We start from the raw sequence: 11,019 nt of genomic DNA on the forward strand, positions 1-11,019 counted from the left end.
CCCTCTGTCTACGATCGATGGCAACAGCAAACAGATTTATTTTTGAAATTATAATAAAGGTCTAATACCTAAAAAGTCATTGGTTTTAGTTTCAGAACGAAACTTAAACATCATCAAATCACCTATCTCAATATAAAAGTAGATCTTTTTTTTTTCAATGTTTACATCAATATCTAGTTGTCACTTGTATAAATCCAGATCAGTTGGAATAACCACAGTGTGTCAATTTTATTTCCCGGACCTAAAGGAAGAACTTGCAGTAATGTATGACTGAGATTGGCAGGATTAACCAATACGCAAAGTTGAGCTAGATTTATTTATTGAATTCTTCCAAATGAAACCCGTCTTTTGCTGATTCTACTTAATACTCATTTCAAATTTGTTTTACTCCGCCTTAAGAAACTGCAACTGTTTGAAACCAAATATCGTAACTAACCCTATTCGGAGCCATTAATAATAAATTAATTAATAAACCCTACTCCTGACCTACAAAGCTCTCCACAACCTAGCCCCCAGTTACCTCTGCGACCTCCTCCAAGAATACACTCCCTCCCGCTCCCTCCGCTCAACCTCCGCTGGACTACTATGCATCCCCACATCACGACTCACTACAATGGGTGCCCGGTCATTCACACATAAAACAGTCAGACACCATTACAACCTTCAAGTCACAACTCAAAACTCACCCACAACGTCTAACTGATCACTGTTTTGATTGTTTGTTTGTTTTGTCTTGTTTTTGTTTAGGTACTTGTTTTTGTTTTCCACAATGTCTTTTTAAACGATTTATGATGACTATATGCTCTGTAAGGTGACCTTGGGTGTCTTGAAAGGCGCCTCTAAATTAAATGTATTATTATTATTATTATTAAACCGTTTAGAACGATTTACGAGAATTACGACAACACCCGGGAGCATGTGATCTGCCTTCACTCGTTCCTGAAACTCCACAGCACGCATGCGTCCATTTGTACACGCCTCTTTCTCAAACCATGTGTTTGTTATCTGGTAAATAAAGACGGAAGACCCCAGAATCTGTAACATAGCAAATTCAATCATTATCAATGAATAATTTGCGCAGGAAAAAAAATGCAAACATGTCGGCCCCGGATTTAAACTTTCGCGCCCAAGTGGAGTCCGTTTTAAGCGAATTGGTAAAGGTCGCTACGGTGGAATTAACTAAACTGTTCGAGACACACTACCAAGCATGTGTTGTGTCCACGGTAAAAGGCGAGGGAGGAAACGAAATACTGCAATGGCAGACAGAATCGGTCGGAAAGGCGGTGCCATGTAGCATTGGAGTTCAATTCAATGGACACCAATGGAGGAACGAAACAGCCGAGCATTCTGGTAAGGAAGCTTATCAGCTCTTTTTTGCAAAGAGTTTACTTCCTGAACGTTCAACGATGTCCGACGTAACTTGCATATTTTATAATCTAACCGCTGTAAACAGCAATTTGGGGTTTGACAATGATTTGAAAATTGCAAGGATACGAATAACTAATGATCTGATGATTCTATTGTTTGCATTATCTGATTAATATTTTTTGGATGGTAACCCTCTATTTACCACTGTTATATGCACGATTGTGAACAAGACGAGTTTGTTTTGTAGTAGTAGTAGTAGTAATAACTCCTCGTTATGTTTCCACACTCCAAGGTGGAGAATTACGCACCGCAGTTAATCCTGCTGATCTGATGGAATGTGTGTGTCCTTTCCTCGCCGATCCCACCTCCCCCCATTTCCCTCATAGGTTCCCTAAACTTGAGAGGAAGGGCTGATTGTTTGAAAAGCCAAGAGGAGGAGCAGGGGTTTGCTTCAACAGACACCCCCACAGAAGAGGAAAATGGCTATGGCGAACGCCTGGGGCTACTTGTGAAAGAGGTCGGCGATGCTGAGTGATTTAAATCTTAGTGCCTTTACCGAAACCTGTTATTTGAAAGTGACTGGAAATCGAGTCAATTTCCTTAGCGTTACGTCAATTTTTGATGTTAAAAACATTTTGGGAATTTTAGTTCAGACGAATTTGCAATTTCTAGGGTCAGGACTTTTGTTACTGGTACTAAAGCCAATGTGACTTCTGGGAGTTATCTCTCCAGGAATCATCCCTCCAAAGTCTCCCCCACATTTTTAATTAAAAACAAATGAACTTTATCCACACCATTATGCTCCCATATACCTTGTTATACAAAGTCATCATTCTTTGTGTCAAACTTTCTTGGCTCTACAAATGAAGGGATTACAAGGTCATAATAACTTCCTTTACCTTTCAGAATGCAAATCAAAGCCCTGTTGAAAGCAGCTTTCCAACGCCACCTAGTTGCGTTAAAGACGCCATTAGCCATGGTGAGAAAATGATTCTCAATACACTTGTTTTTCCTTGTTCCCTGCTCCCTTCTTTTGATGCTATCATATTAATTTAAATAAATCCATTTTTTCCAACTCAAACCTACTTTCTTTCCACAGACCATCACAGACATCCCAGTTGTCCCCCGTCCAGCCCATCCAGGCCCAAGCAGCCCCCGCTGGTCAAAGCAGAGCCAGAGAGCGAGGTCGTCACTGAGGGACCGGTGGAGGCCGTCTGCCCGCCCTTCCCCAAACAGGAGCACCAGGCTCTGGAGGTGGCTCCCTCCGAGGCGGCGGCGGCGCCCCCATTGCTACGGCCTGAGCCTCAGCAGACCGCTGTGAGCACGGCCCAGGGCCAGGACTGCGGACCCTCCCCCTCCGACGCGGCCGCCGTGGCCCCCTTGCCGCAGGTCGAGGCGTGGGAGTGCGTTTCCCCGTCCAAGGTGGCTGCGGCGAACGACCTCCAGATGAAGCTGAAGCGCGCCAACCGCGGCCTGGTGCGGCCCTGCTCGGTGCAGCTGGTTGACATCGACTTGGCCTCAAAGTCGACGGGCGCTCCCAAGAGGGTCGCTGCCCGTCACAAATCCGGGTCGTCGACGTCGTCTTCGTCGTCCTTCTCCCCGTCCCCTCCCCCGAAAGACCTGCGGCGCCACCAGGGCCTGCACACGGGCCACCGCCTGTGCTGCTACACAGCCTGCAGTAACGGCGTGTGGCGCCTGCAGGGGGTGGTGTCGCACACGCGCGACGGCTACCCCTGCAAGGTGTGCGGCAAGAAGTTCAAGCGGCGGAAGATCCTCCGGCGCCACGCGCGCTTCCACACGGGCGAGAAGCCATACGCGTGCCCCCGCTGCCCCAAGTCCTTCGCGCTGCGCAAGACCCTGCGGCGCCACGCCCGCTTCCACACCGGCGAGCGGCCGCACGACTGCTCGCAGTGCGGCAAGAGCTTCCGCCTGCGGGAGAACCTAAAGGCGCACCTGAGGTTCCACAGCGGGGAGAAGCCGTACGTGTGCTCCATCTGCAGGAAGACCTTCCGCATCGCCCGCAACCTGGAGAAGCACAACATGGACAAGTGCGGCTTCCTGGTCCCCTCCTTCAGGAAGATCGCCGGGTTGGTTGGATAGCAGAGGAAGGAACGCCTTTTTAAAAGCAGAAGTGTGCTGTTCCAGGGAACGGGATTGTGGGTATTACACTGGATTTGCGCAAAGTCTTTGACACCTGTCGCTGGTGTAAGTTCAAGCTCTTATTGGCTGTTATGTTCTATCGGAAATCATCCGTCCCTGTTCTTAGAAGGGCTTCAGCGTCGGGAGACATGTTAGGAGCTGAGTTAGCAGTTAGCAGGAAACAACTTTTCACTCACTAGGCAGTTTGAGCCTATGAGGACTCCATCCTTTTTGGGGTAGGAAGTCCCTTTTGGAATACGTTTTTGGCTTTTATATTTTCATTTCTATTCAGGCTCCAACACATGAGAGGATGTGAAATGAAATCCGTTTCAGGTTTCTTTCAGCGTTTATTTGGAGGCTGTTGCAGTACTGTCATGCAATGACATTACAAGTTCTAATATGAAGTTAACTAAAGTTTATCAGTTCTGTACAGATGTACAAGGGATCAGTTTGCTACCTACTGGCTAATACTCTTTATGTTCAAGGTTTGACTTCAACATACGTGCAGTTACTTTATAGTCAGTAGGCAAATAGAAGTACATCGATTAGGTCTAATCCTATTGTCTAATCCTATCCTTCTATACATTTTCAGTTTTTATAACAGAATAGACCAAGCTTTGATCTTCCCCATGAGGGATATTTCCTTGTGTTTTTTTTTAATGTTTTTATATATATATATATATTAAAAAAAACATTTTAGTATAGTTTTTTTGTACTTCATTATGTCTGTCAAAGATGTTCATAAAGTATTTTTATATGTTGTTATTTTTGTTACTGTTATTCTTTCAAAATGTTGTTATAAAATAATCTTCAGTCATTCCAAATAAAATTTAAGTTTTAGCTAAAGTGGAACATTTTTTTATCCAAAAGTGTAAATTCTGGTTCTGCATTCATCAAACGCCTGCCTTCACGATCCACACGGTAAATCTATCCTCTGTATGTTCCTCAAATGCTGGAACTGTACCAGTTTAAAACTTGAACCACAATACAGACATCTAACAGGAAGGGTAAAGGATATTGCTATTGTAAATGGCCAAATTAACTTGCTTCAGACAATATGAACCAACATCCTGTCAACCCTGCAATGGCCTGGCTTCGGTAATGAGACACGTGTAATCAGGGAGCATTAAAGGAGGAGGAGTCGAACGAGGGGGTAGGGGGAGGAGTATGGGCTCAAGGGACAGGCCTATGAGACTTGCTCATCTGGACCATTACATGAGGGAATGTTATTTTTTGTTCTGACTCAAAGCCATGATTGGTGGTTCTGAAACAGCAGGGCTGGCCAGATTTACCCCTTTTTTAATCACTCCCATTCTTGAACCAAAATACCTTAATTAATCTGAGTGATATTAGATGTGCCTACAAGGGGACTAGTCTCTGGAAGGGCAATGTTTGAATGAAGTAGTGTCAAAATATTGTATTATCCCTGCTTTCGGTTTCCCCCGTACCTAGAAATAAAGACCAATATGGAACTATTATTTCAGGTTCGGATTTCCTTCTGTAGTCCATCATCTGTCATTTCGAAGACCGAGGGGAATCTAAGCCAGTACCTTTCTTTGTTTTGTTTTTTCTACCAAGAAAAGAATCTTCTTACCTCAATTCACTGCGCCTTTGCATAGATATCTTCAGCACAGTGATGTCATCACCTCTTCTAGCATTCCTTGGGAGAACAGAAGAATGATGAGTGTGTGTGTGTGTGTGTGTGTGTGTGTGTGTGTGTGTGTGTGTGTGTGTGTGTGTGTGTGTGTGTGTGTGTGTGTGTGTGTGTGTGTGTGTGTGTGTGTGCTGGTTTCCCCCTCACCCACTGAGTTCATGGCCATCGCCATCATTTGGTTAATCAAAACGTTGGGACTCATCACACCTAACCTTAGGTTAGCAACGATAACCATAGAGTGTTCCCTAAAAACATGTTTCCATGCAAATGCCCTGTTTTACAGTTTCGGGGTTTCAAAGATTCCTAAACTTAAAAATGTTAAATGGATCATTGTAAATGTGATTTTATTCCCCTGCCAATGCTTATCATTTGTCAAAGCCTTTCAACTGAAATTAAACAGTGAAATATATAGAGCTAATTCACGCACCGAACATTAAACAAACTGAAAACTTTAGGCTCCGCCCCACCAGGAACTGAACTGCCAGTCACAACATTGCTTTCGCTTCTGATATCTTTGTCACATAAAGACGACGACATGCGAATTTTGTAGATTCGTCACTAATTGATTCATTAATTGAGTCATGCAATGACCTAACACGTATGATGTCATTTTCCACAACTTAATCGCGGTCAAGAACCAAGAGAGCGAGTGCGGTCTGTTTAATTTGCTAGTTAAACATTGCGACAGGTTGCTAACCCCCCTCTCCAATTCTCCATTGACTTCCTGAACGAAGAAATCCGCTGAGAAGATGGACGATCGAGAGAGGACTCCGCTCGAGGTGTTGCTGACGTGCCCGGTGTGCCAGGACCTCTTTACCGAGCCGCGCCAACTGCAGTGCGGCCACAGCATCTGCATGTCGTGTCTGGAGAGCATGGTGGGCCACTCCACGGAGCTGCCCTTCCGCTGCCCGGACTGCAGGGCCTATTTCGGGAAGATCGTGGAGGTCCAGAAGAGTTACGCGTTGGCTAGCATCGTTGACGACTTCAAGGAGACCTTGAAGCAGATGGTAGGCCCAGATGAAGAGGAGCCCCTCGTTATCCCGTGTTTTGTAAATGTCGTTGTTTGTGTAGTTGCCTCTCTCCGCCTCTGACTGGCCATCCATGGTTATGAGTTTGGGTTGTTGAAATATGCTCGTGATGTCGTCAACCATATATTATTATCATTACGATACTTTGATTGATTTAATATTGTGGTACAGGTACAGCTAATGTCTAAATGACTAATGATAATGACAGTAGGCTAATGTAGACAGTATTTTCTTAACTGCTTGTTTATCATATCCACATGACCAATTTTATTTTGATTTGCATAATCTCATCTGTAGTGAAAAGCTGATGTTGCAAGCAAAGTCGAAAGCTGCTCATATATTTAAAAAAACAACGTTACTTTACATCCGTTTGTCTTAAGCCAATCAGAACAGTCGTTTAAGTCGTCACATTTCCTCTTCCCCAGGAGAAAAAGGCCGCAAAGGTGTACTGCGATTGTTGCCCCGACGACGACAACGACGACGACAAGCCTCTGGCGGTGAAGACATGTCTGAAGTGCGAGGTGTCTCTGTGCAGCGAGCATGTCCAGACGCACCTGGAGCGCCGGGCCTTCGCGGCCCACCTCCTGGTGCCCCCGCTGGCCGACCTGCCCGACAGGAAGTGCCCGCAACACGAGGACCAGGTGCTGCGCTACTATTGCCCCACATCGCGGCGCTACGTGTGCAGCGCCTGCACACTGGAGGGCAAGCGGAGCGCGCTAGTGACGGACGCGGCCAGCGCCCTCGGCAGGAGGATGACGGTAATGGTTCTTTAAGTCAGTGGGGTCCCCCCCCACCACCCTACCAGGGTTTTACACACAAACAAGACTCAAGCCAACAGCCAACCACCCCTATCCGACCCAACCACTCCGTTGCCTCTCGTCTGACCCGTTTGGCAGAAAATTGCCTTGACACATGATACACTACTGCCAAGTATACAGTATATGTATACAGTACCGTGTATGTTCTGCACTTGCGCGCGATGCAATAAGTCTCTCTGACACCGGGTGGCGCTAGTCTCGTGGTGCTAGTCCACCTCTCCAACACGCCGCACTGATTCGCTGGTTGTGTTCTAGCAGCACACAACTCTGATTGATATCCAATGCCTCCAATCCTCCGACCACCAACGCTTTCAGACGTTGTTAAGTTGAATCGGACAAGACACCATCCGCGCGGTTCTAAAAGCTTCCAACACAGCTGAACACAAAAGAAAATATTTTTTCCCAAACTCTCTCCAAACGTTTCAGATGGCCAACGGTTGGGCCAGTGTGTTCCACACTTTAGTCACAGACATCAGACTTGAACTCTGATCTGGGTGAACGGGGCATCTCACTTTCTTTCGCTTCAGGTTTGTTTCGCTAGAGCCGGGGTGCGTAATTAGCTGTATGTGATATGTTCAAAATTGTTGTTTTGTATTGTTATCTGTTGTTTATGTCTGCATTAAGTCAACAACAAGCAGCAGTTGTTGAGGCTACAATGAACAAGTTAAAGAATAAGAAGGATGGAATATGTGAATCAGTCGATGTCAATGTGCTGCGGAGTGAAGCATTGAATAGGAGGGGGAGGTTGAGGTTTGTGTGAAAGTACTGTATTACCTTGATCCACAAGCTCACTTTGTGTGTGTGTGCGTGTGTGTGTGTGTGTGTGTGTGCGTGTCAATTACAGGAGTATATGGATCAACGTTTTCAAATGATCGAGGGTCAAATCAACAAGCTACAGGACGACATTGACAATGACGTGAGAAACCTGAACAGAAGGGAACTTTTAATTTGAAATGTTTTATTCACATTTTATTTGAAATTGAGTGTCACAGAGTTAATGTGGAATTAATTTAACTTGAAATTATTTAAATAGTTTTTAATCTGAAATTAATTAACAATCTGACATTTATTTTACCTTGAACATGTAATTAGTTTTAATTTGAAATTATTTTTTTTTAATTTTAGAGGATATATGCTTACTTTTCCTTTTTAAATTATGTGTTTTTTTCATCACCTGATCCAATGTAATTTTAAATGCCTGGTAACATCCGACCGAATGTACGCTTAAATGCCTCGTAACAGCAGACTGATTGTAACTGACGTCCTCTTGTGTGTACTCTTTCTAACAGAAAGTGAAACGCAAGCCGGGAGATTCTTCCCTCAACAGCGTGACCGTGATCCTGCTCTGCCTCTGGATCATCGTAGTGTACTACTGTAAGAGGACCTCACAGGCAAACATTGAAATACTAGAATCCTTTAACGCTCGATTTAAAAAGCAACAAGGAATATTCCATCCGTCTGGTATTTATACGCTTATGCATATATTTTTAATATTATATAATAATAATAATATATCATATTAAAGAGGTAAATTATATTTTGGATTTAGTAATTGAATGCATATCTGCATTGTGTCCGTTCTGTGCCCAACGGTTCATTTATTTGAAGTATGGAAAAATGGTATTGACCATATTTTAACGGTCTATTCATCTCTTCTTACCTCTCATTTGATTGGATGCACCCACGCACTAATCCACCAATCCGCCGTAACCATCCAGCGTATAGTTTCTCAGTGGACAACCAGACGCTCACAGACACCGTGAAGAGCCAGCAGGCACGTCTGCATGACATCTACTCCACCGTCGCAGGTGAGAAGGACACGTTGGTGTGTGAGGACCTCTCCATCTTTAACACAGAGATATACAGCGTGTCATCGTACAGAATGTACTGAACATGGCGGGTGCCACACTACATATTAAACAATTACCTTTTTCGTAATACTGACGCAGAACTCTTCGTGGAAAATCCTCTGCATCTTCGCAGAGACCCTGAGAATGAAGCTCAAGGTAAGACAAGTCAATTCATTCTATTGACCTTGATCACAGTTACAGTCTTAAGGGGCTTAACAGGCCATTCAATAATGACACCCACCTGGCCGTATCCCCCCAGAGGGCAAGAAAATCCCCCTTAATTAGCATGGAAGAGATCTCAAGAATGAACAGAGTTGGGGATCCCTCCTTTCAGGGATTGTTAGGAGTGCAATGGGTGCCATAATTGACATGCATAGGAATTCAAGCAAACATTTTCATTATTTTAGTCAAGAAAAGTAAATGGTGTCTATGGTGATGGCGCTGGACGGTTAAGCTCAGTGTTAAACTGTTATTTTTTTTTTAAATAATTTTAAGATATCAACAACTCTTGGATCTGTATTAGATAATTGATTCCAAAGAGTTTTTGTTAACCTAAACTCAAAAATGAAAACGGTTTTCTCTCCATTATACCCTTCTCCCCGGCATCCATCCAGAAGTTCCTCTCACGCTGGACCTGGGCACCGCCAATCCTCACATCTGGGTGTCCGGGGACCTGCGGTCTGCGCAGCTGGTGATGACCCATCTCGACTACCCCGTCCTCGACACCCGCTTCGACGACATCTCCCAGATCCTCTCCATCCAGTGCTTTGGCGCCGGGAACCACACGTGGATGGTGGAGGCCGAGGGGCACTGGGAGGTCGCCGTGACCCACAAGGGCATCCCACGCAAGGGCAGCAGCGCCTTCGGAGATGACTCGCGGTCCTGGAGCCTCGTGCGTGAGGGCGACGGGGAACCGCTGTACGCCGTGCACAGGCGGGTCCGGACCAGGCTGACCGCGGCCTCGAAGTCCAAGCGCATGGCCGTCGCCGTGGACTTTCGGAAGGGATCCATCACCTTCTCCGGGGTTGGAGCCAATGGGGGTTTCACCAGGCTGCACGAGTTCCACGCCCAGATGACGGAGCCTGTGTGCCTGGGGCTGGGGCTGGGGCTTTACAGTTTAGACCCCCACAGCAGAGCTAGGATCCTGGGAGCCACCTCGGACAACCAGCCACGACACCGGGTAGCCAACGTGCAGCCATGATGGGACTCAGGAGGGTGTCGCCCCCTAGTGGTTCTCGATGAATTCATCATGAAGGTTGCAGTTCTCCAGTCAGGGAGAGTTGAATGTATTACCTCGTGAATATGAAGTATATCCGGATTACCAACAGACTATGACTGGACATTAGCACAGCGATCTTTACAGCACGGGTATTGCTTGGATTTTATTTGCAGGAACTGCTCTATTTGTGGATATGAACAAAACTGTTCAAAAGAGTGTTGGCACAGATTAAGGTTGAGGAATATTTTTGTTTATTTGATTTTGATCTTTTACTTCAAATTGATATTTGAAGCAATGATATTTTTTCTCAGGGATTTCTTTAGTATTTGTAAAGAATATCTAAAAGATGAATCACTTTTGATAAGACGCTATGACAGCGTTAGGATAACTTGTTTTCTGAACTTGACTTGAGATACAATATGAACATTGTTCTGAACGTAATTAAGTGCACAAACAAAATGCATCCTTTCACAGTTCAATAACAGTCTTGGCTATCAATTTTAATTTGGGCTGCCCCTCCATCAGCAAGAAATGTTTTGCATACAGGAAGTTCTTGATGTACTTCCACTTCCTGTCCACCTGGGTTTTAGGACTAATGTTCACTTTTAAACAGTAAAAAAAGAACTGGGGGAATTTGTACAGCTGTTAAACAAAAAATTACATTTGAAAAGACAAATGAATACTATTAAAGATAACTAAATGTCTAAACTTATGATTACAAAACATTCTTTAATCTCATGGTATGCTTCCTAGTCATTAAAAGACAAAAACACAATAATAACCCATAAACCTGCTAATCAGACACCTAATATCTACTTTGAATGGCAGGACCTAAAAGAATATGTTGCGTTTCTGTACGGCTACCTGCTAAATAAACCTAAGTCCAATCACAGCTGTTAAATAACTAACTATTCCCAAGCAACAAGAAATGCCTTGAGTCACA

At 44.7% G+C, this 11,019-nt stretch overlaps 2 protein-coding genes across 3 annotated transcripts; both read left to right on the forward strand.

Moving 5' to 3' along the window:
- The first annotated feature begins 896 nt into the window (after positions 1 to 896).
- Positions 897 to 4,353, forward strand: si:rp71-1g18.1 (uncharacterized protein LOC559922 homolog). The gene is made up of 4 exons (XM_060058995.1): positions 897 to 1,350; positions 1,755 to 1,885; positions 2,275 to 2,347; positions 2,468 to 4,353. Exons 1-4 carry the CDS (start codon positions 1,065 to 1,067, stop codon positions 3,466 to 3,468), a joined length of 1,491 nt encoding a protein of 496 aa, XP_059914978.1. The 5' UTR covers positions 897 to 1,064; the 3' UTR covers positions 3,469 to 4,353.
- A 1,261-nt stretch (positions 4,354 to 5,614) lies between these two features.
- LOC132463079 (E3 ubiquitin/ISG15 ligase TRIM25-like) lies at positions 5,615 to 10,788 on the forward strand. 2 transcript variants are annotated; one of them, XM_060058993.1, is made up of 7 exons: positions 5,615 to 6,168; positions 6,615 to 6,947; positions 7,852 to 7,923; positions 8,297 to 8,381; positions 8,726 to 8,815; positions 8,957 to 9,026; positions 9,470 to 10,788. In XM_060058993.1, the coding sequence occupies exons 1-7, from the start codon at positions 5,911 to 5,913 to the stop codon at positions 10,056 to 10,058; spliced, it is 1,497 nt and encodes a 498-aa protein (XP_059914976.1). In that variant the 5' UTR covers positions 5,615 to 5,910; the 3' UTR covers positions 10,059 to 10,788. The 2 variants fall into 2 exon arrangements, with proteins under 2 accessions (XP_059914976.1, XP_059914977.1); XM_060058994.1 differs by having other exon boundaries at positions 8,957 to 9,013; positions 9,472 to 10,788.
- Positions 10,789 to 11,019: the final 231 nt, after the last annotated feature.

This window comes from Gadus macrocephalus, chromosome 8, assembly GCF_031168955.1.
Source record: "Gadus macrocephalus chromosome 8, ASM3116895v1".
NCBI lineage: Eukaryota > Metazoa > Chordata > Actinopteri > Gadiformes > Gadidae > Gadus > Gadus macrocephalus.

Coding starts and splice junctions, on each gene's coding strand:
- si:rp71-1g18.1 (XM_060058995.1), top strand. CDS start 1,065: ATGAATAATTTGCGCAGGAAAAAAAATGCAAACATGTCGGCCCCGGAT. Junction 1,351..1,754: donor CGAAACAGCCGAGCATTCTG/GTAAGGAAGCTT, acceptor TTTCCCTCATAG/GTTCCCTAAACTTGAGAGGA. Junction 2,348..2,467: donor TAAAGACGCCATTAGCCATG/GTGAGAAAATGA, acceptor TTCTTTCCACAG/ACCATCACAGACATCCCAGT.
- LOC132463079 (XM_060058993.1), top strand. CDS start 5,911: ATGGACGATCGAGAGAGGACTCCGCTCGAGGTGTTGCTGACGTGCCCG. Junction 7,924..8,296: donor AGGACGACATTGACAATGAC/GTGAGAAACCTG, acceptor TCTTTCTAACAG/AAAGTGAAACGCAAGCCGGG. Junction 9,027..9,469: donor GCTCAAGGTAAGACAAGTCA/ATTCATTCTATT, acceptor CGGCATCCATCC/AGAAGTTCCTCTCACGCTGG.